We start from the raw sequence: 26,384 nt of genomic DNA on the forward strand, positions 1-26,384 counted from the left end.
AACTGAAGACATTGCATTCTGCTATTGTAGCTGAAAAAAAGCACTCATTTACTACTCTGCCACTATAATATGCAGCTCCATTAAAATGCAGCTTCAATGAATTTCAAGTTATCAAAAGAACAAGAAGGGAAGATTATTTGTCATTAATTCTAATCTTGATCTATATAATAAAAATAAAATTTGTACATTGTGACATCCCTGCCTAACTGATATGTTCTTCAACAACACAACCAGTTACCAGACTCTTTGCCTAATCAATATCTAAAATGCTACAGAAATGTGCACCATAAAAACAACTTACAATAGCAGCAGCTAAATTGAGGATTCAGGCCAATTTGAACTAATACAAAGTGAATCCATCATCGTAGGAAACATGCCATCCTCGTCGACAAGGTGGGGCATTTCCATCATACTCAGCACAGCAACTCCACCTTTTCTTCCAATTTGCACTTCCAGTGTTTGGTCTATTACTTTTCTCATTCCATTTATACACAATCACTCCAGAGCCATCACTCCATTCTCCATCAATCCCTTGGTGTGGTGGAGCAAAAGAAAATAATCCCTTATCTCCTGAAAACATCGGACACATAATTGTGTATCAAAAGAAAAATATTGAAAAAGGCCTAAACTTTTAGTATCATACCAGCAATGGCTATTGAAAGTTGAAAACTTTTCAAAACCAAAGGGAAATCCAACAATTATAACTTGAGAGATGTTCAAATTCATTGAGCAGGGAAAATTCCCCTCCATCCTTACAAAGATATATATATATATAGAGAGAGAAGAAAATCAATAACCCATTAACAAATCGAACTATTGAGTTTTGGCAAGCAGAAACAGATTAAAGAACAGTAATATTTTTCAGAAAATTAAGAACCCATTAATGATTGACTGAGAAAAAGTTAGAAGCAATACCTGTAATATGGCCATGGAAAGAGCAAGCAATTGGAGAGTTATCTTTGTCAAGGTAAAGGGTATTACACCTCAAGCAACGTTTCTTGGTTTGAATTTGAGATATAATACTTGGTTTTTTTGTCTCATCAAGTTCTGAAGATGACCTTATTATCAATACATTTGATGGTTTATAATAAAGGTTTTGAAAAAGAGAGTGTGTCAAAGCCATGGATTGAACTGTGTCGTCCTTTATGGGAATGATAGAGTAAGATAGAGAACGCAGGAAGAGGGTACGCAAAAAGCAATGCCTGTTAAATCTAGTGGAGATGATGACCTTCTCCGTTTTGATTTTGGGTTGGGCTAAAGGGCTTTTGCTATAGTGGCTTGGACTTATACATATAAATTGGGTTAGGTAGCTACCTCAGTTTTTACTTGTTGAGCAAATATATCCCTCTGCCCTAAAATATAAAATATAAGTTATTTTAAATAATTATTTTATTTTGAAATATAAATTGTTTTGAATATGACATGAAAACAATAATTTTAAATTCACGTGGAATTTATAATTTACCTTTTACATAAAATGAAAGACTAGCAGGCTATTTCACCCTATTGAGTCTTGATAAAAAAAATTATAAATTAATAAATACTTCTATTTTGATGATAAATGAACTAGACTTTAAATATTAAGGAGATAAAATGGATTTTAATTTTTGGAGATGCGGATATATATTTTTTAAAAATATATAAATAAAAATTAGAAGATAAAATTTAAATTTTGAATGGTACCAAAAATACGTGAGTAGTTTCAACCCCGGAAACTATATTATGGAGGAAGAAAATTCATTGCAGCTTCAATGGTGCCACCAACCCTAGCAAAGTTTAAGTAGGAAACTGAACTACCAACATTAAAAATGCACTTGAAAAGCTTATTGATGAACCACTTTATTAGATACTAGGTTTATTTACATTATCTCTTTGTCTCGTATGAGCACATGGGAAATAACATTAGCCTAGAAAAAAGGAAGATAATAAATACAAATAAGAAAAACGAGGACTCTACTAAATTCAGCGTGACCTGTGACCTGTATCATATATATAAATGATATCCGTTTCGACCTTATCCTCTGTGATGGAACTTAAGAGATAAGAGTACTAAACCATTTGTATCAAATACTGACCGGTAATGCTAATATTAGATATAATTCACCTAAAAACAAATTTATATTAGAATGATGAGTCCTCTTCATGTTCAATTTCAGAAGCAAATTCATCATCTTCTTCCAAGGAATTAATGCCAAGAGCTGCATGGCCATGTCCAAAGGCCTTAATATGATCTTTAAGAGACCTCTTGTGCTTAAAATCAGACCCACAAATGCAAAACCAAAATCTGCCACAATTCTTTTCATGGGTTCTCCAATCACCTTTAACAGCGAATGGCTTGCCACATTTTCTACACATAAAGGGTTTGATTCCATGTTTTCTCTTGTAATGGGTTTGGAGAGTTCTGAAGTCTTTTAATGGTCTTGCTTTTGGGTGATCAATATTGTGCTTACAACCTTGTGCACAGCAATAACATGGGAGTCTTAGCATTCCTGTTGGTTGGGTTCCTCTTAATGAGTCTGGTCCTTTTCTATATTGAGATCCATGTCCCCACATATGCATCTGAAATAATTAAAGCCAGGAAATTAGATAAGGAGAAAAAAACAGTAGCATTTCACATTGTGAATAACGTTTATAAATATTAAATAAGTTCTTGACATCATAAAATGAAGTCGACACTTAAAATTTGCCACCCCAAAACTAATCAATTTTGTATGTGTACACATAAGATTTTAATTGTGCAGAGCCTTCATTTTGGTGGGAAGTGTGTGTGTGTGTGTGTGTGTGTGAGTGTGTGTGTGAGTGTGTGTGTGCGTGTGTGTGTGTGTGAGAGAGAGAGAGAGAGAGAGGAACAAAGGTAAAGAACTTGCTACTAATGTCTCTTGATGATAGTCTTCAAAGTTAGAATGGAAAACTTATCTGATCTCTAGAAATTCAAATCAAGATGTCATTGAAGTATGTGAAATTTATTAAGCAAAAAAATGACTAATGAACTCTTGGAGTCTATTAAAATCAATTAGATGCTAATTAACAATTGAGTAATTAACATTTCCACACAAGTCTCAAGAACATTTCATACAGATTTTAGAGGGAGGTGAAACATTATCACTAACAAACTTAATTAGCAAAACTGGGTTTTATAGGTTATGGTTATAACTTATAAGTTCATAACAGATCGAATAGTTTGTAAAACCGTGAGATTACAAGCTCAAATTCCTAATAAAAGTTGATTAAAAACTAAAAAGAAAGCTTACATTTCCAAATGATTAATTAAGGGCTGAGGTTTTTGGTAAAAGCAATCTGAAGAATAGTGTAATTTTTGCAGACATGAGAGGAGGAAAAATGCAGTATCTTTTACTGTTCAACAGTTATTTTACACAGTCAGAATAAAAACCTGAAGCACTGTATTTTTTTGCAGGCATATACTTTAATCCAAATCTAAGCTTAGAATAATCTTCAGATTTAGACAAATTAAGTTAAACAAACAATCTTTAAATGATGAACTTTAAGGCCACTGGAGATGAAAATGTAAATTATTTAGGGCACTCGGAATGAACTGTACTTGGCTAATCTATAATATATATGTTTATATACATAGTTGGAAAGGAATAGAAAGTACCCAAGATCCAGCTTAAGAAAAAGAAAAACAAAGAAAGCACAAAAGAAACGAACAGAACAAGAAAATTAAGAGAAAAAAAGATTGGAACATGTCAATTTCTTGAAATGGGCCATGTATATAATATTACCTGTAAGTTGTTGTATCTGTTAAATGTCTTAGGACAAACAGGACACGAAAATTGAGTAGGACCAACAAGAATCTGAGAAGGTGTTGGAATCCAATACTGACCCTTGTTTAGTTTCTTCAAAGAGTGCACTGAAACTGTAGTACTTTCTTCTCCTTTATCTGTTAATGAAGGGGAAACCCTAGAACCGAGATCAGAATTAGGGCTAGGAAGACCTATATGTAGAGCTACAGCCACAGTTTCATTATTATCACCATTTTCCTCCATTTTCCTTTCCTCTTCCTTGGACTTACTAGAGAACGAACGGTGCTCTTCTTCTTGTTTTGGAGGACTTAAGTATTCTATTAATGGAGGAGCTTGCTTTTGAGGAGGATATTGAATGGAAGATTTGTTGTTGTTTGAGTAGAGATGGAGATTATAATAAGGAGAGGAAGTTGAGTACGAATTTACAAGACTATAGTGATAGTGAAGAGGTATAAAGTTGAAGCATCCAGTAGTGAAGAAATTAGGGCAAGGGTCTGCCATGGCGAATGATATGCTAGCTAGAGAAGAAAGAAGAGGCAGGTTTAATTGTTGTTTTTTTTACTTTGGCTAATAAAGTGATGCTCCATATAAATAAGTACAAAGAACGCTAAAGATAAGAGTCTCTATTTTTTTTTTCCCTTTTTAATTTATTTATAAAAAGGAAAATATAACTCTAATTTTAATATTTGTTCCACATGAAACATACACCACCGTACAGTATAAAAGTTTTTACCCTTCCCAGCAAAGTACGCTTCCTGATAATCAAACTTGTATTATGGCCTATACGGGAGTTTAAGTCGTTTACCACTTCAACCAACACTAATACAAGAAAGATTATGAAAGAACTTATACATTGTTTAAAAACCATGAAAAAAACCTAAATATTATTTATCGCGAAGATTATTTAAGTCTATTTGATCTTTTTTTTCTCATTTTAATTTATAATAAATATGGCTCGAATTTGTTTAAATTAATCGGTTTTCGTAATGGGTGAAAAATAGTTAATTAAATTAACATACTTAACCGGCGCGGTTGAAATTGAGTTAGTTTCATTAAACATATAGTTGGGCTGCACCTTACGAGGATGCAAAAACCCTAAATTAATATAGTACTTGCTATTAGGTTAAGTATGGAAACATGCATGTGACTGTTAATATGCTTAAACAGTTAAAGTTATAAAAGAGTCTTATCTACTGTTATAAATAGTGAAAGTAAAGAGTCTTATCGACTGTAATAAAGTTTAAGAAATTACCTCCTGAAAGCGAAATAGGAGAAGAAAGCAATAAAGAAAGAGAGAAAAAGCCAAAGACACAAAGTCAGAGATTCAACTTATAGGTTTGTCTCTCAAGAAAGTACTGCACTGAACAGTATATACACACACAAAGAATAAGAAAGAAAGAAAGAAAGAGAGAGAGAGAGAGAAAGAGAAAGGAGACATTCTGTTATATTTTAGCTGTTATCAGTTCCTTGCTTCAAGCAAACAAGTAACCCAATTCAGCATTTGCTTTGGTGGGTGTGATTTGTGTTTATGTTTATAATATGTGCATGCACAGGCACTTCACCTTGTTTTGGTATAATCAGTACTTCTAATTCCTCAGGGTTCACAGAACAGAAAAATTTTTTTTGTCCTTCTAAACTTTTGGGATTCAAATTTATATTTTTATTATTATTGGAGATGAGATTGCTTTCTATCTCAACCTCAACCTAAACCTAATATATTTATCGGTTACGATTAAATTTTTTATAACTAAAACTAAATACTTGATTTCTTTATATATGACTTTGGTTAACAAACTCATTTAAGCAATTCTCAAATGTTTGATATTCTGAATTATGAGATGAGCACCTTCCATAAAATATAAGCATACATAATAATAATTTAATTATGGAGTATTTGTTTATTTTTTTATGTTTTCAAATTATTAAAGATAATTTTATTATATATAAAAGCTAGTCCTTCATATACGTGCATGAAATTTATGAATTAATATACTTTATCAAGATTATCATAGTTTTAATAAAGAATGTGTCATATCATTGTTTCATGTATGTGTTACAGCAAGATCCCGATGGATGAGATGAAATCAAATTTAATAATAAAATTACATTAAGCTTTCGATTCTAATAATCTAAATCTTGAAATTGATTCCAAAATTCTAAATCTTAAATCCTAAAATTTAAAACCCTAGCTCTTAAATTTAAAATTCTCAAATTATAAACTCGTTTAGCCACATCATTAATTACATAACCAAATTATATATAGGAGACGTTTAATTATTTTCAATTTTTTCGTTGGAGCTACAAAAAAAAAAAAAAAAAATACTTATCAATAATTCTAATTAACTGTAACCATCTTTCTAATAGAAAATGACAATTTCATTTGTCATTTTTCTCTCTATGAATTCAATTTTTCGAAAGTACTAATAGAACTTTCCGGTATTGACATAATTTTTACACTTGGACTTCATATTAACCAGAAAAAAAATTCCCTTTTTTCAAAAATAAAATTAGGGTTTTTGTGCTGTCAATATGAACAAAATTTGAACACAAGGAACAAAAGTACTGGCATGAAATTTCCATTAATGAAAGACAAATAGAAAGAAGTCTGTAGAAAGAAGCTTTTGGCAGTGATACAGGGAAAACTAAAATTCTTTTACTCTTCGATGCAAATAATGTTTGTGAAAAATTATTGAAGATTGCATATATATTTGGACTTATTAGTAAAAAATCAAAATAATTGAATCGAAGTGGATTACAATATATTAAAATTTTGATTAATTCAGTTATTTAAATTTAATGCTTTTGTTTTTTTTTTTTTTTTTATAGAATGCAATTTGATTTAGTTTTCTTTTTCTAAAAAATCAACTATTTTGATTTTATGAATTTTTTTTTTAAATTGAACCAACTAAATGCTACCTAAATGATGACACTGAAATAAAAGTTTTAGTAGCTAGGGTTAAAATATTATAACAGGCAATTGCGCGTAAGTTCTCGAAAATGGGAACCATGTTTAAAATTTGATTATTACAAATTTTTAATGAAGACTTCTCTCGTAGGAGCCTATTTTGACCCATATGCATGGGAAACTAAATTAACGTACACTTCATTTCAAACCTAGGACTTAAAAAAAAAAAAGAAAGAAAGAAATTCCTAGTTAACAGTAAACAAACTGTCAAAATTAGCAAATTGCATTTCCCATATCATTCATGTTCTCAAAATGTAGAAAATTCAGATAATGGAGTAATTAAATTAAATGAAGAGATTCATATGTGAATTGTTCTAACCTACATGATATTCTATAGTTGGATTATATATATATATATATATATATATATATATATAGGAGGCTAATGAACCAGGAGAACAGCACAGTAGCTTTTTTTTTTTTTTTCTTTGAAGAAACTCACGAAATGGTGATTATAATTAGTACTTTTAATAAGAATTTCAGCTTCAAATGTTGTTTTGTTTGACTAGGGTCCAACTCAGTTTCCAAGATTGCACGAGTGTGTGTATGGAAATTGGAAATGAGGGCTCTTGATTTTTGAGTCTCCATATCCAAGATTGTTTTCAGATTTTCAAACATAATTACAACTCCAATAAAGACCAAATTAAATGACCATGTGTGCATTTTCTTTTTTTTAATTAATTACCTTACAAAATAAAGAAATTTTATCAACAGAAGTCAAGTTGAAGGATCTTCATTGCTTTAGTTGCATGGTTACAAAGAACATCGTTATGCACTATAGCTTTTTAATTTACTTATTAGAGATGACAACAGAGTCGGGTAGTAAGAAAATTTTTTTAAAGGTGTATTGTTTTAGTATTTTCGAAGTGTTCTTCACATAGTGTATTTAGAAATATTATTTTTTTTAAGGAAGCATAGGTATTTGAGAAAGCTTTTTTTATATATAAAAACAATTGTTATTATTTGAGAAATAGATGAGAGAGTGACAGTTTGATCCTTCCTGCATGGGATGTTTACAAGAGAGAAAGGATAACCCATTAATACCATCATTAGAACTCACTGTTCACATACTTTTATGACCTCACTCTTTTGCTGTCATTTTATCTCTTTTCCTCCATTTGCTTAATGGTGAAAGTGATCGGTTATCCTGTCTGTATCTGGGGTTGGAGTTATTGCACTTTACTGATCGGAGGGCGTAAAGATTTTTATCCTTTTATTAAAGTTGGTTTTCATCTCCGGAGATCGAAGTTGTATTTTTCCTTTTATAAAAATAGAGATTACTTAACACCCAACTAGCATATTATTGATTATAATAAATTTTTTGAAAAGTTACATCTCATTAGCAAACAATACTTAAAGGGATTGAGGAATCTACGAGGTCATGAATTCGAACTCTTCTAAGCCAAAATCCTCACGGGCCAGCTCCTGGTCCTCTGAAAGCAAATGGAGAACAATCGAATTACCCGGATTGTTAAACAGACACATACATAGACACCTGGTGGCTAGAAAAAAAAATGCTACTAACTAAGCAATTAGATGCTTTAATTTCACAATTTGAACAAAGTTGCAACTAATTTTCCTTACTTCTGATTAATATTTTATTCCAATTTTAGAGAAATGGAACCCTGAAATCTCAGCCTGCGGCTACCTTTTCTTTCTGTGAAAAGAAATGCTTATCCTAAACACTGGTCCATGCATGCAGCTCTATGGTTCAAAATTTACTATAATAAATTACCCAGAGAGTCAGTTCGAAGCCTGCAGTAATAATTCCTTCTGCTACTGTTAGAAATCTTTTCTGAAGCTGCAAGCAAACTATCACTTCCATGGCATTATTCTGAATATATGTCAGAAATATTTTTTGTTATTTTTTAAGTTTTCCTTCAACAAATTCTCTTCATTTTCACTTGTTCACTGCAAGAAATTCAATAAACATGCAGATAAATCAGTCAATCCTCAGCTCCATAAGACAAATAAAAATATAAATGTTATGCAGTCCTCTTTTAATTTCCATTACACTTCAGTTTATAGCTAAACCATGATTCTCAATTATATAATTATTCTCAAAATGTGATGTAGTAGCTCTCTGTCTCTAGCTTTGCTATATGTGTTCTCAGTTCATTGGATTAAGCGTAATCTTGCTTCGCCGGATACCCATAAAAGGGAATCTCCAGCTGAAATTTTTGCCATTTACTAGGATCAAATACTCGAGCTCTTGCGCAAATATAACTATTCTCAAAATGTGATGCAGTGGCTGTCTGTCTGGACATGGACATTGATCTTTCACGAGCATCTTCATTCTTTGAATTTGAACATCGACAGACACGACCTAAATCAAAGCCAGGCACGAGCTTTTTCCTTAGGCCCAAGCCCATAAATAGCGGGTTGGACCCATATGAAATGGTGAACCATGTTGCTGGCTTTGGGCCAGGCCTGAACCAAGAAGAGTTGGTAAAGGTGAAAGACAACTTTCAAGTTTGAAGGAAGTGATAGAAAACTACCAATGGGGGACTTTTCTGTGCAAACGAAGCTTCCTCAACTTCAATTTGGTCTGCAATTAGACTTTGACTGTAATTTCATAATAATAAAATATAAATAATTTTAAATAAAGGAATGATTTCACTGTTAAAATGTCATTTTCTCTTGTTAATGACAGATTAGTTAGGCCTTTTCTTTAAACAGTGAAAGTAATGATGCTTATAAATTATACATTTTGTTTACTTTTTAGCTTTAAAAATCTTTTTAATATTGAATAATAGATAATTTTTTCAATTTTTTCTTAATTTCAAAAAATAAATATATAAATTCACAAACGGCAAGAACTTGTAGCAGTCGGACGAATTTTTTCTATAAAGTCAACCAAATTTCAAAATATAAAAAGTAATATGAAAATAAAAAGGATGGAAGGAGAAGACAAAGACGAAAGGAGGCAATCAAAATTTGACCATTCAGCTGCAGCCAACGCACTCAAAAACCTAACAAATCACGCCTCACCGGCCTGCCACTTTAGCCAACCAATAAAAAGTCCTTCTAATGCACACCATTCAATATATATTCCCATTATTTCCTTACTATGCACTCTTCCGTATTTTATTTTATGCCAAAATAATATAATAAATTATATAATAAATAATTTTTTTCTTGATTTATTAAATTAATAAAAATTTTTAGAGAAATCGAATTTAATATCTCTCGTTCTCTTTGATACGAAAAAATTAACCACACCCAGTTGACATGCATTCTTCGATACAATGCTTAACATATAATTTATTTAAATTAATTTAATTATTAAATATATATGATTATCATTTCATTCCTAAAAATATATATTTTTAAACTTAATAAAGAAAATGAAATTAGAATGATTATTCAATGAGAAATTCACTAATATTACAAAAATATTTATTCAGTATGACAATCAAAACTAAAAGAAATATTGATTATAAAAAATTTTACTAAAATTTCAAAAAAAAAATCGTTATAAATTTAACATTATATTAGTCTTTTATAATTTATTTAAACGATGCCGTTTAGATAAAATCTACGGCAAGAGCCGCGGCTACAGGTAATCCTGCAAGTCAATAAACAGCACAGGAAAAAAACTCGACACACATGCTAGGGTCAGCGAAATCATACTCAAACCCAAAAACTACACCACGTAGAGCCAATAAAAGCCCCTCTCATTTTCGCTCTTTTCAAAGCACAGCCTCCTCCACAGAAAATTTCTGTAGCTCCCTCTCCTTCCTTTCGCCGTCCTCTTCTTTCAACTCCTCAGCGGAAGGCGGAGAGATTAGATTCCTAATCGCCGCCACTTGTCAGGTAAAACATCAATCAGATCTGTTTCATCGATTAAATCCATGTTGTATTTCTTTTGATCTTTCCAATTCCAGCTTTCTTGGAGTTTGATTTTGTTTAGTTTAGTTAGTTGAAGGCATTTGATTTGATCGAGCATTTGCTTTTGATCTCTTTGATCTCTTAGATCTGTAGAAATAGACCAGATTTACTGTTTTTATAGCAGTCGGATCTGTCTGTCACTCTCCTTTGGTTGTTATTTGTTAGATCTATTTATTTTGATGGTGTCTATGCACTTCTTAAGCATGATTCGACCATTTTAGCTATTGTTGGATGGATCTATTGTTTCCAATTAATTTGTTTTTGCAAATGATCTAAATCTGTTTTCAATAAAGTCCTTTCCTTTTTTCATTTGAATGTTTTTGTTATTAGATCTGTTGAGAAATGTTCAATTTTTTGGAAATGCTTTTTTTTTTGGTTGAGAATTAGCGTATGCTATCTGGATTCTAAGATCAAAAGGGATCGATTCCTCTTTTTTCACTTGATCTGTCTGTTTTTTTATATAAAAAATATATCTTTTGGATTTAATACAAGAGATTTTCCTTATTTTTGACAGTTGATGCATCTGATTCCAATAATTTTGGATGTTGAAGCTCAAATACATTTCAGTAGCTCAGTTTTCTATATTTACTAATTTGCTTACTGGGATTTGATTGTTGATTTTGATATTTATTTTTTGATCTCGATAGTTATTGGTTAACTGTTATTGGTTTTTGGTTAATTGTGTTCAACCATTTGATTATTCCAGTGAGATGTTTTTGTGTTTGTGAAAGTCTAGTGATCCGTTTGTTACTTTATGGATAGTCTGCGGCTTGTGTTACTTGGTTGGTTTTTGTTTTTCCACTCGAATGTGTAAAGAGAATTGTTGATTTTATTTACACAGACTGCACATTTCATAACTGTGTATATGCATCTTCTTCATTCCCTATTTTTATGTGGTCACAAACTTAGTTTATGGTATTTGAGTTAATAAGTTTTCGACATTGTGTGCTTACATCATTGCAGGGAAGTCACAATGGTTGATCAGGCTCGAAACCCGTCTCTCATGCAGAAGGTAGCTGGCCAGCATCTTCATTCCGGCATTTCTCAGGACATCCAGAGGCCTGCTCTTTACCAAAGGCGTGCATATGGAAACTACTCGAATGCTGCATTCCAATATCCGTTGGCACAGTCATACACTGCCTCTACTGACATTTCTATTATTCCATCAACTGCATCTTCTGTTTGCTTACATGCCCCTTCTGAAAAAGGATTTTCCAGCTTTGCTATTGATTTCCTAATGGGTGGAGTCTCAGCTGCCGTATCAAAAACTGCTGCAGCTCCAATTGAGCGTGTTAAGCTCTTGATTCAAAATCAGGATGAGATGATTAAAAGTGGTAGACTCTCAGAACCATACAAGGGTATTGGTGATTGCTTTAAGAGAACAATTAAGGAAGAAGGATTTGGTTCATTATGGAGGGGTAACACTGCCAATGTTATCCGTTACTTCCCTACTCAGGTGAGCTAGTGTATCCTCTTCCCTGTTTTGGAATTCCATTTTCTGTTAGCATGCTTGTTTTTCTTTTGGGAACTTTATATTCATTGCTATAGTATATCTGTGTTAGGCCTTGAACTTTGCATTCAAAGATTACTTCAAGAGGCTCTTCAACTTCAAGAAAGACAGGGATGGGTACTGGAAGTGGTTTGCTGGAAACTTAGCATCTGGTGGTGCTGCTGGTGCTTCTTCCCTCCTCTTTGTCTACTCCCTGGACTATGCTCGAACCCGTCTTGCTAATGATGCCAAGGCTGCCAAGAAGGGAGGCGAGAGACAATTCAATGGTCTCATTGATGTCTACAGGAAGACATTGGCATCTGATGGTATTGCTGGGCTTTACCGTGGGTTTAACATTTCTTGTGTGGGAATTATTGTCTACCGTGGTCTGTACTTTGGAATGTACGATTCTTTGAAGCCTGTGGTTCTGACTGGAAAGATGCAGGTTAGCTATGCACTTCCTTTATTTTGTGTTTGTAATTATTTTCATTGCTTGAGTTTGAAAGATTTGTTTAGACCATATCTAAGAAGTTATATTTTAAAATTTTCATTTTTTATTGGGATAAAAAAGTTCTTTATTTTATGAATCAGTATATTTATCAATATTTTTGTTGATCAATATAGTTCAGCATATTATTGAGTGTGTTCTTAAATTCATTGATTTTATGTTTCCCCATTTACTATCTGTCATAATTCTTGAGGTGAGCAGGAGTGCTGTATCAGTTGCTTTTAGATCATGCAACTTGTTAAATGGATTATGCTTTTAGTTTTGTAACACATTTTATTGTCTTTGATGATTACAGGATAGTTTCTTTGCTAGCTTCGCACTTGGTTGGCTCATCACCAACGGTGCTGGTCTTGCATCCTACCCCATTGATACTGTCCGTAGAAGAATGATGATGACCTCTGGTGAAGCTGTCAAGTACAAGAGTTCTCTTGATGCCTTCTCTCAGATCTTGAAGAATGAGGGTGCCAAGTCTCTCTTCAAGGGTGCAGGAGCAAACATTCTCCGTGCTATTGCTGGTGCTGGTGTGCTTGCTGGTTATGACAAGTTGCAGCTGATTGTCTTCGGCAAGAAGTATGGATCTGGTGGTGCTTAAGCAGCTTTCTCTTTGAGTTTGTTGCTTTATTTAGCTTTAGATGTTGATGAAAATCTTCGACTTTTGAGAATTTAGCTCGAGCCAATTTTTCTTTAAATAATTCATTTGTAGGGGGGAGTTGCTCCCCAAACCCAATTTTACTTTCGGATGGGATTTTTTACATCAGAAACTTGATTTATATGAGGCGTGGCTAATGCCACTCCTGCTTTTTGAAGTTGAATTCATCAGATTTCACATATTTTTCCAATTTATTGTGATATTTTTTTTTTTTTTTTTTGATAAATGTTATTTAATGTTGGAAATAAGTTGCGTATGTTTTGTTCTCTGAGTTATACCTGTAGTAGCCTTAACAATATTTTTTTATGTAGCTATCTTGAGCAGTTTCTTGACATAACAGATGAATGTTATGTGCGGAGTAAATTTTTATGGAATTATAATTAAACATGCTGAGATTAGTTTATTGTACAGGAACAGGATGATGATGGGAAAACATTGAATGTGACATTCACAATCCCTAATTAGTTAGTTAATGTTAGATTTGGGTACTTCTAAGTATTGAGATTTAACATCTGCATTTGACTCTGGAATTTGGCAAACTTGCCATTGAAATGCAGGGGTAATCCTCGTTTTACAGAAATACCAATAGCTGTATGTGTAGATTGGATATGCAAACTTGTTGGGTTGTTCAGTTGGGCTGGTTGCTCATTAATCAAGTGTTTGTATTTTAGATGTTTCAGTAACCAAAATTTAGTTGGCATCAGTTAGGACTGAGATTTCAACCTTAGTGTTCCTGTAAACTTTCAACCTTAATATTTTACAATTTTATTAGGTTTCTATTCTTGGACTTCTATCACAAAAGGGATTTTCTTGCAAATAGAATGGAAATTAGTAAAAAAATAAATTCATAATGCTTAAACTACAAAAACATTTTCAACTATGCGATTTGTTACAAAATCTAACTCAAAATGACATTTGTATTGTGGGTACTTTCATTTTGAATTTAGATACATTAACACCGTAAATTTGAACCGGGACTACAAATTGAACTAAAATGATATTATGGTAGAACACATTGCTTACCTTGGATTAGCTTAATCCAATGAGGCAAAACTCACCGTTTTGGTATAACTTCTTCTAACCCTAAGAAATCAACTTCAACTTATTGAATGGCTATTTTAAAATCCCAAATCATGCCAACTTTCAAAATCAAGAAACCCTTGCAAAACGTTTATACATTTTATGTTTAAATAAATAAAATAAGCAACTATTATTTTTCGATTTTCCCTTCTTGTAACTTTTTTTTTTTAAAAAAAAAAAAATTATAAGAGTGAAATGAATATTTGGCCATCTTATGAGAAAAGGCATAAAGAGACAAGCTTCTCTATTAGAATTTGATTCTCTTCCTTTAAAATAATAATTTCAACACCTCTTAAAATCTGAATAATGTAAAGTTTTTGATATGTAACAGATTTATGTTTGCTAAAGAAGGGTACATCCAATTACACAGAATCATCATATTTAATATTGAATTAGTGAATAAAAACTTAATCTTTGCTTTAATTAAGTTGACTCACTTCCATTATTACTCTTTAGATTAACTTCTAATTTTTATTAGATACCCAATTATCATTCTTTCCTCAATTTTTGACTACCTTTTTTCTATTCCAATAAAACCCCTCTCTCTCTCTCTCTCTCTCTCTCTCTCTCTCTCTTCATGACACGTGTATGGAAAAGAAAGATCAATTCCTTGCTTGCAAACAAGGGCTTCTTGGGCCCCATGACACAGGCAGTATCCACTTGGCTCCTAGTTGGATTGAGCTTTTATATGCTCAGAGCTAAAGATCTACACTCTTTATTCATTGAATTTAAATACTAAGAGAGGAATAGCTGATTAGGACTTTTTTTTTTTTTTTTTTTGACATTTTTCTGATAATATATGCTCATTTTGGTGGGTCCTAAATGGCTAAAAGGTAAAAGGTTGAGCAAATTGCAAAAAATATTAATAAGATTTAATGTTTTAAGTATTCTTGTGAGATTTGCAAGAATAATTTTATTATGGGAACAATTTAAGATTGTAATAATTGCAAATTTCAATGGAATTACATAATTTTTATCAAGTTTTATGTATTACAGAGGTAAGTTAAAAGATTGTTGTAAATATATACATGGAATATAATTTATAATCTTCATTTTAACTTTGAATTGGAAAAATCCATAAATTAGTGAGTTTTGATTCGGTAGTATTAAATTTATAAACGGATCTGTTCGACAATATTAGATATTTTAGTAGTAATTAGGTATTGCAGTTGTTTTATTAGTGGTTGATAGTTAGTTATTAGCTTCTGGTAGGTGTTTGTATGGCAGATTAAATTGGAAACAAACATCGAGTAATAATAAAGTTTGAATTTAAAATGAAAAAGAAGAATATTAGTTATTTAATTAGTTAAATTCAGTGGAAAAAAAAAAAAGTGGTATGATTATAAAGAAAGATTAGTTAATCCATGTAAAGCGCTAAACTTACAATTATAAAGATAGTGTTTTGATTTACTCAAAATGCTAAAAGCTAACTAATAATTAAGTTGTTGCTGAACATGGCTAACGTTCTGGAGCAAATTCAAACCATATTAGAATCTTATAAGATAAAAAGAAAAAGAAAAAGAAAATCTCTCTTCATAACAGATTCACCAACTGACAGGTTTCACATGGATCAAATATGCCAAAGAAAATAAAGAAGATAATGTGAAAAGCTGAATTTTCCACCATTACAGAGCTAAACTAACAGAAAACCTATACTTTGTTCATGGTCACCTGTAAATTGATCCTGAGTTGTCTCCAAGCAACTTCAAAACCAGAACATGTGTAGTAGAATTGTAAGAAAGTGAAAAGTTGACAAGCTGCCTTAACAGTTACCTAATCAAGAAGACTCTTGATTTTTCATCCTCAAAATTTTCAACTCATAACTACTTTCGTCAAGGAGCCAGCTGGTTTTGGTCATCCACCTTCAACTGTCTGTAATAATATAGCTAAAAAGCAACCACTAGTTGCCAAAAACATCAAGTTGTTTTTCACCCCACAAAAATTCAAGAATTTGGAATGTAGTAATTAAATAATCCTTTGTCTTATTTCTTTATGAACATCCAAAAGCAAAACAACCTCAAAGGCAATTGCATGCTAAAGAAAGATTTTACATAGCAACAAGAAGTGAATAAAACTGTATTTTCCTATCAGATTAGGTTGAAGCAGGACTTATTTCAGACAACATCATTAGTTACAACATATGTTGCACGGAAACGGAAACAAAAAACATAGAAACAATATTTAAAATATAATTTTACGTGAAAAAAAGATATATTATATGAAAAACGGATAAATGTAAACGTTTCTGATATGCGAAAATGCGCAATATGTAATTCACCGTAGATTACAACTTTTTATATTCAAAAATGAATAAATAAAGATACCCACTAACGAAACTCTGTAGTAAAAATCACTTATTAGCTAAATCAAAACAGTTGAAGTGAAAGTTGCATACTTTCTTGTGAAAGATAAATTGGGTATTGGGTGGTTAGACCTAGAGCAATTTGTCAGTTAAGCAATCACAGTTTTGATGTTTTCAAGAGAGAAAGACCAGTTTTCCTGTCGATTTTATTAAATTTAACCTTATCTTCTTGATGGGTATTTAATATAGGAGTTGGGGGACCAAACCTTTTTGGATAAATGTGAGGTGAACAAATTGTAGGGATCAGTGTGAAGCTGCACGGCAAGGCAAAGATTGTGCAGATACAGACACTCTCTTCCTCTCTGTCTACCCTAATGCGGCTGCCTCAGTTTTTCCTCTTACATGCTCATTTTCTTGTCACTTTTCTTTTCATTGACAACACCATTGTCTTTTAAGTTTTATCTTCTCATTTGAAATAGTTAATTTACATAAATTTTCTTGTTTCTTTTCTTTCATTAAATCACTCTTATCTTCTTTATGAAGAGTTGATCCCAATGGACTTACTTCATGATTTTAAAATAAGAAAAGTATTCTCTTCTACTATTTGCCATTTTTATGACTCAATCTCTCTATCATAACTGCCAAGAACCTGTAGTACAAAACTGCGGGAGTGAATAAATTTTATTTCTTTTTTTACTATGATTAACATATAGTTATCCGACTTTAAAATCATAATAGGAAAAAAACTAAATATATTAATCATTTTTAAAAACTATTAACATGGGATGTTCGGTGCACCAAGATATATTTTGTGGGCTTATATTTATTTTTGGCATATTATAAATATGTCACATGTTACTATTCATGTTTCATTGATTTGTAAGTTTTATGGTGCGCATTTCAAATGACTTTAACAGTAAGGTGTGGAAACTGAAATGATGTCGTTTTATTTGATTCATCCAATCGACACGTCGCTTCCCCGTCCGGACCTAAAAATAAATGAAAATAATAACAAAAATAAACAGAAAACTCTCAAATACTGCTTTCACTTTCACTCACTCCCTTCTCTCTCTCTCTCAACAAAAAGGCTTCACATACAAACACATACTTAGAGGGAGCGATAGAGAGTGTTTTAGCTTCCCATTGTTAGTTTCTCTTTTCCCTTTCAATCCCTTCTCTTCTCCTCCATTTCTCTATCTAAAGTTTCCATCTTTTTTTTTCGTTTTCTTTTGTTTTATTGGCCTCTAAATCTCTCTATTAACGCTAATCGAGGTCTCATTTCAAGTTTTAATCAATGTTAGTACCAAATTCTCCTTACAATTTCCTTTCTCTACGTTTTCTTTGTTTCTGTTTTTAGCTCATTATTAGTTAAAAGGTCAATTAATGGTGCTTTGTTGCTGTATTGCTAACATTTTTCTCCTTTTTAAGTATTTGTTTTTTTGTTTCTTTTTTAGATTTTCTTGGACAGTTTTTACAAGGTGAATGTGGAGAGATTTTGCTGTCTGAGGTACAGATTCGTTAAAAAGAGAAGGAATTAAAAGAAAGTAACTGAAGTTCTGTTTTCTTTGGTTGGTTGGTTGCTGAGAAAGTGAATGGAAAAACAAAAGGAAATGTTTGTATTTTAAGGTTCATTTTTTAGAGTGGTAAGTGAAGAATGTTGGTTTTAAGGCTCTGTGCAGCTAAGCTCCTTTATTTTCCCCTCTAATGTGGAAGTTCGAAAACTTTTTCTCGTTTTCTTTATCTCTTTTCCTGCATTTTCCTTGTAGCCAAATGAATGAGTAAGAATTGATAATTTTTTATGTGGAAATTTTAACCCACTATGTCAACTAGCTTTGAATGCTGTGTCAATCTTTGTAAATTTTACCCCTTTTCTGGTTAAATTTGAGAATTTGAGTATGTTATTAATCAATCAAAATTTTTACAATTGAGTTATTCTTTTCTTTTCTAAAATTGGAATCCTAATTCTTTGTTGTTTTGCAGGAAAATCGTATTTGGCTTGCACTGATACGTTGCAGGAACTCAAAAGTTGTAAATTTGTATAGCACGAAATGTGAGCAAGATATATTTCTTTTTCATTAAAGGCGAATTCTTTTTTTTTACCCTTCATCATGATAAATGGAGGGCAAGAGAGAGAATTTCATCACACTAACCCCAACTATATAAATGTAACGTGGACACTGGATGATGTTAATTTTCTTGGATTTTGCAGCTTTTATTTTGTCTGAACTAGAGTAAAGGTGGCTGAATAGTTCTACAATGAATGGGAATAGACAAATGGAAGTGCATTATATAAACACTGGTTTTCCTTATACTGTCACCGAAAGCTTCATGGACTTCTTTGAGGGATTAACACATGTGCCTGTACATTATGCTCACACTGGACCAGTGCATGATCAGGTGCTTAAAGTTTCTCTATTTTGATTTGGGTTCAAATAGCAACAGAAATAACGTGACAGATTGTAAAATATGTCCAATTAGGTTGTTCATGCTTTTGGCAATGGTTTGATATAAAGCAGTTAGATCCATATTGCAGATTAATAGGGATGTTAATCATTCAATTGATGCACGTGTATACTTTGTTTTATGTAGGAGAGTAAATTCTGTTGCTTGTTAACTGCTGTCAAGGGAATGAACAAGTAAAATTAGAAAAATGAAAGGAAAAATTCATAATTTGATGTGAAACCCATAAAAATTGATGAAACAAGGGTACTCTTTCAATTGGAAGACTGCTGATCTTTTTTCTTTTTTTGTTATTATAAATTGTTTATTATTATTGAAGTGAACTCAAAGATGTTTCCACTTCATATATGGATGGTTCCTCAACCACTACTACACAAAGCTTATGCTTTAAAGGTGCTTATTTAACAATATTAGTGACATAACATTGCTTTATAAGTAATTTGGAAGCTCAGCAATGCTTGGCCTATATCCTTGGGTGGCCTTCTTTCAGTCTTTTATTTATGTATGCAACTATCTATGATTGAATATTTGCAAAGTTCCTTCATATGCTTAGGTGTCATAAAATGTTTTGGGCTGCGTGTTCTCACTTCTATAACTGGTTTATGGATGAAATGAAATTTTCCATGCTTCCGTGACCAGTTTTTCCTCTCTGCTCAGGAGAATGCATATTGGTCGATGAACATGAATGCATACAAATATGGATTTTCTGGTCCAGGGAGTACCTCTTATTATGGTCATTATGAGGTAAATGATAATTTACCAAGAATGGATGTTGGTAGGGTAGCTTGGGAATACCCTTCAGTGAACATGGAAGAACCCACAACTGCAGATACACAGTCTGAAGGAGATGCAGCTGTTGGTGTGCATACTCCACCAGAAGAATGTCAGTGAAAATTCCTTTCCCCATCTTTTACATCTTTGGTTGATTATCCAGCTTGTACACCTTTGAGGCCTAATTTTATTTATTCATCAAGGATCTCCCCCTTTTAGTTTCTTTGCAATTGCCAATTGGTAGGTGTGCAATAGTGCCTAATACAATGTGAATTGTGAAATCAAATAGGCTTATTTTTAGAATGCATTCAATACAAGGCCTGATATGTGTTCATTGGTTGACATTTGGACAAAGCTGTTCCCTCCTGGTTAATTTTTTTAAGCATGCTTTAATTGGGAGTTTACAGAAATTAGTCTTCTTTTTCACCCAAACGCTTCTGATCTTTTGAAATTCTTATCTCCTTTTGCAGGCATCCCAAATCCTACAAGCAGCGATAGTCCTCAGGTATGAATCTCTCTTGCTGATATGTTCTTGCGCATCAACTGACTTTTCTTCTGAATGTGATATATATATATATATATATATATATGAAAAATTTTAAATAATTAGTCATTTGTGACTTTAAGTCTCATATGCTAGTACTTTGTGGCTGTCAACATTAGAGACAAGGTCTTTGATCTGCTGTGATATAAAAATCTAACTAAACATTCAGGTGTTCCATGTAATTTTTTGCAGGGTGTTTGGCAAGATGATGTTGATCCAGATAACATGACTTATGAGGTTTGCTTTGTATAACTTGTCTTTCTCTCTTCCTTGTTCAGAGTTGTATTTTCAGTTTCATAGTAGATCTCAATATTGTTATCTTGATGTTGCATCTGAGATTGAATGTAATGCATTAATGGTTCCCAGAATTTGGCATGGTGAATGTAAAATTCAGTCTAGCAGCATTGCCGTTGCCAGTGGTTGTTACAACTTACTGAAGAATTATGAGTCTTTTACCAGTGGCCCTCAAACATACTCTTCTGAACTATAATTTACTGATCTAGACTTGCATTTGCAACGCAGTAGATTTTTACCTATTTTTCTTGCATTGAAGTTGATAGCATCATTTCTTCATGATCACAAATATTCTGTTTGATAGTTCTTTTTTCGTTGTGAAGAAATAGATCAATGAATATCACTATTCACTAGGCTCTTAGAGTGCTAAACATGTTAAATGTGCGAATAATGCTTAAGGGGCCAGTGTAAAAGTTTCATCATAGAATTTATTGTTTCTCTTCCAAATTGGGTTTTGTTCTTATTACTGTCAGAAGTATTTATCTTTCTATTTGCTACCTGGAATTTAGATATAATTGCTAAAGCTTTTAAGAAGGTTATGTATCAGCTTTTTGTTGTTGGTCCAACAGGAATTGCTGGACTTAGGTGAGACGGTTGGAACACAAAGTAGAGGTCTGTCAGAGGAGCTTATTAGTTTGCTTCCCACCTCAAAATGCAAGTTTGGAGGCTTCTTCTCGAGAAAAAAAGCTGGGGAGAGGTAAAACTTTGGCATAAATGTTTTATTGAGAAGGCTGAATGATAGAGTGAAGACATTTGCTTTTACTTGTATGCATGTGGTGATATGTCTCTTTTGGCCTTTCCCCATCTCTAGGGATACTCAGATCCTATTTGCGTCTCTCATGTTTCTGATTAGAATTTTGGTAATGCAAAATAATGGAGGCAATTACCATACCTAACTAGAAAGAGCAAAACTATTCTAATAATGTATGACAGGTTGTAATGACTTACAGAGGGGAAGCTATTTTATTGCTGTACGCTACCCATAGAGTTAAAATGGAAACTGTTCAAGAAAAATGTTATTGCTTGATCTACTCGGGACTGATATTTATGTTGCCCATGTCAGAAATGGTGATTTTTCTAATTGCTTGCTGGAGAAACATTCCAAAGAGGATAATCCCAAAATAGTTGGTTGCCTGGTTGGGTTCATTTTTATTACAATCTATCATGGATTGTTGTTTGGGACAAACAAACTTCATTGTTAGTTCTCATAATAATAAGTGGCCACACAAAGTTGTTTCTCTTTTTCTAAGAATTGTATGTGACTTGCTAGTTTTGTAGTTTTGTCTGATGGACGATTCCGATTCCCCTAAACTGGTCCCTTTATATCTAGGTCATGTTGGTTGGAGGTCATTTCTATTGAATCAATTATTAGATTGAGAACTCTGTCTTTCATGTCCTTCTAGCTGTTCACCATTATCTTGTTACTGTTTGCAAAACAGATGCGTAATTTGCCAGATGAGGTACAAAAGAGGCGATAAGCAAATGAAACTTCCGTGTAAGCATGTCTACCATTCCGAATGCATCACGAAATGGCTTGGAATCAACAAGGTCAGTCAATTCCATCTCCAGAATTCAGCATATGCAGCTTCTTATGCCTGAATCTCATGTTATTCTTAAATTTATTTTATCAGATATGCCCGGTTTGCAACAACGAGGTATTTGGTGAGGAATCAAGGCATTAAAAGATCAAAAAACAGAAGACAGTCCCTACTCTTTGATCCTTTTTTTCTTCTTCTAGTTCTGGTTGTTTAGTTCCTTTTTTCTTTTATGTACACGTAGAGTTAGTCAAGGTCAAGGACCAAGGTGATTTCCTCATTCTCCATAGAAGTTTTGTAACTTTTGTTTTAGTAGAGAAAAATATTTTAACCTGAACTTTTTTATAGCAAGAAAATATGAATTTCAGGTACAATTATGTTGTGATGATCTGGATTATGTGTAGCTGTGATATTTGCTTCCTGTATCTATCTGATCCATATTGTTCCCCTAATTTCTATTTGGAAAATTAAAAAAAAAGAACATTTCAAAGGGATGAAGGGAAAAAGTTCATATCTTTTCCAATCACAAATATAACTCATTTATAAAGAATGTACATGCACTAAATTCCTTCTGAACACTAATTCTACCTACGTAAAGCTTTTATTTTGGAACTGTCAAGGTTAGTTTGAACGGAAAGGATTAAGTCCATTAAGCAAAAAGTCGTATCCAATGGGTTGTAATTAAGCCACGTGTTACAGAGCTTTGCTGGTATAGTATACTTAGCTATATCGGAGTGCATTGGATTCTCTCTGATAGCCTAGCCTAGATCCAAGAAAGCTTCAACCTTGACCACGCCAAAGCTCAACTAATGCTACAGAACTAGAACTGAATTATTAAATACTAAAATCCCCCCAACGGTCACAAAACTAAATAGCTCCACAACGTTCACTGTCGCTCAGTCTTTCTGATTAACGGTTACATTCTGACTTACATACCCATATCACAGTCTCTAGCAAGTAACAATCTCGCCCTCTGTTTCAGGGTTCTGTTTCTCTCTCTAAACCAATCAGTCCATCACACCAATTTAGATTTCTGGGTCTTCTGTTCTTTATTGTAAAGTTCTTTGCTTTGCAATGGAGCCAGCAAAAATAGACTGGAAGAAGGTAGAATCCATATTTGTAGAAGACAATTTGTATGAGAATTTAAACGCACCCAAATGGGTTGATTTCTTGAACCCTGAAGATAACTCCGTTGATGATGAGGCCTGGTTTTGCAGACCTGGTTTGTTTCTTTCTTTTACTTTCTTTCTATTTAAATATATAAACTTTAGGAGTTCTTTACATAAATTATATATGTCTCTTGATTTTGCCATTTTTGATGTTACAGAATGTAACCATCCAAAATCTGTTGAGGATTTCCTTAGAACAACTCCAACTTCGAAGGTTTCTAATTTCAACTTCATGATCTTTTCTTTTTATTTTACAATTGTTTGGTCGTTGTGGATCTTGAAAATTCTTTTTCTTCCCTTTTTTCCAAAATTTTCTCACTTAACAAACAATCGATTAATTAAATTTAATTGAGTACTTGTCTCATTTCTTTTGTTGAATTGATCTTTTTCTTTAGCTTCCATGCTCAGCTGAAAAATCTAAAACCCCTCTCGGCAACTGGAACCTAAGGTAGGAACCAAAAAAACCCAGTTATGATTTTGACAATTCCAATATAGTTTAATTGATTAACTAACTATAAAGTGTTCAAGATTTATAAGAAAGATCTAAATTTCACTTCTTGAATCTTTACTTTGGATGCAGAGATGCAAAATCGAAGAGGAGAGGGCAAAGTCAGTCTTCATTTACATTTGGTGAAGACAGTGAAAACCGGAACCCAAATTTATCAACACCGCCAAATTACCAAGCTAAGTTCTTGAAAGGAATTATCAAATCCAGCACTGAAAAGAAGAAACCAGTTGATGATATCTCACAAACAAATGAGGCACCCAGGCTAAAAAGCACATTATCTGCAAGGAATTTGTTTGCAGGGAAGGATATACTGGGTCATATTAGCGAGTTCTGCAATGAATTGAAGAAAATGGCAATGAGAGCAAGGGAGGGGGAGAATGATGAGAGGGACAGTCAAGTGGGAGAGAAGAAAGATGTGGCAGTAGTGACTGACTGTCCTAGAAAGGTTTCGGGGAATGTGAAGGAGGGGAAAGAGAGGAAGCCATTGCTTGAAGTGGGCCGAGAGAAATCTGAAGGAATCGAGAAAGGAAGTGTCAAAGAGAAACTGAGGAAGAAGAAGTAAGTTGAACATCCCTGTTTGCTTTTTATTAAATGTTCATCTGCACATGGATATAGACCAACAAACGTATTATGCAAGAATATGTCATATTCCTATGGCCCCTTCATTTTTTGTGGGTTAGACTAAAATAAGCAAGTTTCGCAGATTTTTTTCAAAAGCTTAAAAAATTTTCACGATATCTGTCTGCTTTCACCCTGAACAACTTGTATATGAATATTAAGTGTGTATGCGTTAAGCTTTAGCAATCCAAAAGAAGTGCATATTTTATGCATTTATAAGTATAAACTAAACTATTTGGATGAGTAGCTAAATTTTATTTGTTAAATCGTTGTGCAGAATAATTGATGATGCGGAGAATATTCCAGTCCCTCTAAATTTGGAAAATGTGAAGCACAAAGGAGAAGAGCGATTGTTGCAAATTCGGACGAATCCTCCTTCTCCTCAATGTTTTTCCGCAACTCGTCCACCCACCAAAACGACCCCTTCAAAAGCTTCCAAATCCAGGCTTATGGTAATCATACAACTATATTTTTCTTTCTTTCTTTTTTTGCGGCTCTGCCCTATATTGATCTTTTTGTTTTAGGAGAAGAGAGATGATTGTCATTGCTTATATGTTTACATTTATGTTACTTAGAAAGTTCGCTTGATGTTGCTTTAACATGATTATGAACTGTGCATAGGAGAGAGGCATTCTTCAAGAAGTGAAGCAGAACAAGGAAGTGACAGAGGAGGAAACTGAGAACAAAGGCAGAAGCTTTTCCATTGTGGATGGCAGGGAAACCAGACCTTTGGATGTATTTTGGTTCTTGAAGCCCTGCACACTGTCCAGCTAAAATGATTGATTGAGCCCTATAAAGAATTTCTCCAATTCATTCATTCTTTTCATTTTCATTATTCATCAATTGAAATTCATTAATTAGATTTCATTTAGTTTTCTTATTCATAGATCCATACTTTCACATTCTTAGTCCTTGATTCATTAGATCTCAATAAGAGAAACTGTAATTAATCAATAGTTTTACTGAATCATTTCATTGCAGCCAAAGAAAAAAGGTTGTACTTTGATCTCCAATCTTCACAGTTAAATGCCAATAAAAAGAAAATAGGCCATGGAATTTCTTCTAATTGCCTTGATATATAAATTATTTTAATCTATTGCTTTTCCTGTCCAAATTTATTGATGATCTATTAAACATTCCTGTTGTCCATAATATATATTTCCTTTTTGGTTAAGCAGTTGTTTGCTTTATAAAACGACAGTTCCTTATTTGGACCTGACAAAATTAGATACCATATTGTCATCATTCATCAATCCTCCTCTAAAACAGTTCCAATGTTACATCATAATCGAAAATCTCTCCTAAACCCTCTGTTCTATAAAAACTTAGGTTGTAAGACTTTTTTTCTGTCTTTATCCTTTTATTTTCCTCAATATTTATGAGTTCAGGATTTGGATAGCAAGCAACAACAATAGCTAAATGCCAAACTTCACAACCCAAATCAAGATATTAAAAGCCGGGAAAAGAAAAAAAACAAAAAAAGTAACCTTTTCCTTGTCTTTTAATGAATTTGTAAGGATAAACGTGCAAGCTGGGAGATGCATACACAAGAACAAACCACACAACATTAAAAACAAACCCAGATCTCTATCTTTAACTCTCTCTCTTTGTCCTTACCAGATATGGAGGAAGAGACTTAGCTTAGTGCTATCATTAAACAGGCCCAGAGATAAACATACTCTTGCTTGTTTAACATACCCCTCTTACATAATTGTGTTATGAGATGGTTTACATTGAACAATCCATGTATAAATTTCTACTTTCTCTTCATACATGAGCTACTCAGTTTTCCCCTATCAAAGGAGATAAATTGTTCACACTTTTCCCCTCTAAAATG

The 26,384-nt window shown here is 32.8% G+C and overlaps 5 protein-coding genes across 9 annotated transcripts; 3 read left to right on the forward strand and 2 right to left on the reverse strand.

Moving 5' to 3' along the window:
* Nucleotides 1–116: 116 nt before the first annotated feature.
* LOC149495179 (uncharacterized) lies at nt 117–1,249 on the reverse strand. The gene is made up of 2 exons (XM_089722475.1): nt 916–1,249; nt 117–570 (listed from the first exon to the last, which is right to left on the reverse strand). The coding sequence occupies exons 1-2, from the start codon at nt 1,121–1,123 to the stop codon at nt 341–343; spliced, it is 438 nt and encodes a 145-aa protein (XP_089578601.1). The 5' UTR covers nt 1,124–1,249; the 3' UTR covers nt 117–340.
* A 560-nt stretch (nt 1,250–1,809) lies between these two features.
* LOC105628691 (zinc finger protein WIP2) lies at nt 1,810–4,341 on the reverse strand. The gene is made up of 2 exons (XM_012210157.4): nt 3,744–4,341; nt 1,810–2,559 (listed from the first exon to the last, which is right to left on the reverse strand). The coding sequence occupies exons 1-2, from the start codon at nt 4,263–4,265 to the stop codon at nt 2,122–2,124; spliced, it is 960 nt and encodes a 319-aa protein (XP_012065547.1). The 5' UTR covers nt 4,266–4,341; the 3' UTR covers nt 1,810–2,121.
* A 6,060-nt stretch (nt 4,342–10,401) lies between these two features.
* On the forward strand, nt 10,402–13,456 carry LOC105628692 (ADP/ATP translocase 1, mitochondrial). The gene is made up of 4 exons (XM_012210158.4): nt 10,402–10,545; nt 11,584–12,076; nt 12,183–12,554; nt 12,913–13,456. Exons 2-4 carry the CDS (start codon nt 11,594–11,596, stop codon nt 13,207–13,209), a joined length of 1,152 nt encoding a protein of 383 aa, XP_012065548.1. The 5' UTR covers nt 10,402–10,545; nt 11,584–11,593; the 3' UTR covers nt 13,210–13,456.
* Nucleotides 13,457–16,975: 3,519 nt separating this feature from the next.
* Nucleotides 16,976–22,626, forward strand: BB (RING/U-box superfamily protein). Of its 5 annotated transcripts, none has more exons than XM_012210161.4 (10): nt 16,976–17,944; nt 18,077–18,291; nt 18,629–18,698; nt 18,858–19,045; nt 19,748–19,991; nt 20,350–20,384; nt 20,616–20,660; nt 21,287–21,414; nt 22,157–22,265; nt 22,349–22,626. In XM_012210161.4, the coding sequence occupies exons 4-10, from the start codon at nt 18,905–18,907 to the stop codon at nt 22,397–22,399; spliced, it is 753 nt and encodes a 250-aa protein (XP_012065551.1). In that variant the 5' UTR covers nt 16,976–17,944; nt 18,077–18,291; nt 18,629–18,698; nt 18,858–18,904; the 3' UTR covers nt 22,400–22,626. The 5 variants fall into 5 exon arrangements, with proteins under 5 accessions (XP_012065551.1, XP_020532850.1, XP_012065549.1 ...); XM_020677191.3 differs by having other exon boundaries at nt 18,077–18,155; XM_012210159.4 differs by having other exon boundaries at nt 18,103–18,291.
* Nucleotides 22,627–23,019: 393 nt separating this feature from the next.
* LOC105628694 (interferon-activable protein) lies at nt 23,020–25,613 on the forward strand. The gene is made up of 6 exons (XM_012210167.4): nt 23,020–23,474; nt 23,580–23,635; nt 23,817–23,869; nt 24,002–24,487; nt 24,825–24,999; nt 25,169–25,613. The coding sequence occupies exons 1-6, from the start codon at nt 23,327–23,329 to the stop codon at nt 25,319–25,321; spliced, it is 1,071 nt and encodes a 356-aa protein (XP_012065557.1). The 5' UTR covers nt 23,020–23,326; the 3' UTR covers nt 25,322–25,613.
* The last annotated feature ends 771 nt before the right edge of the window (nt 25,614–26,384 follow it).

The sequence above is a fragment of the Jatropha curcas genome, chromosome 6 (genome assembly GCF_041381405.1).
Source record: "Jatropha curcas cultivar XTBG-Jc1 chromosome 6, XTBG_Jcur_1.0, whole genome shotgun sequence".
In the NCBI taxonomy this organism is placed as follows: domain Eukaryota; kingdom Viridiplantae; phylum Streptophyta; class Magnoliopsida; order Malpighiales; family Euphorbiaceae; genus Jatropha; species Jatropha curcas.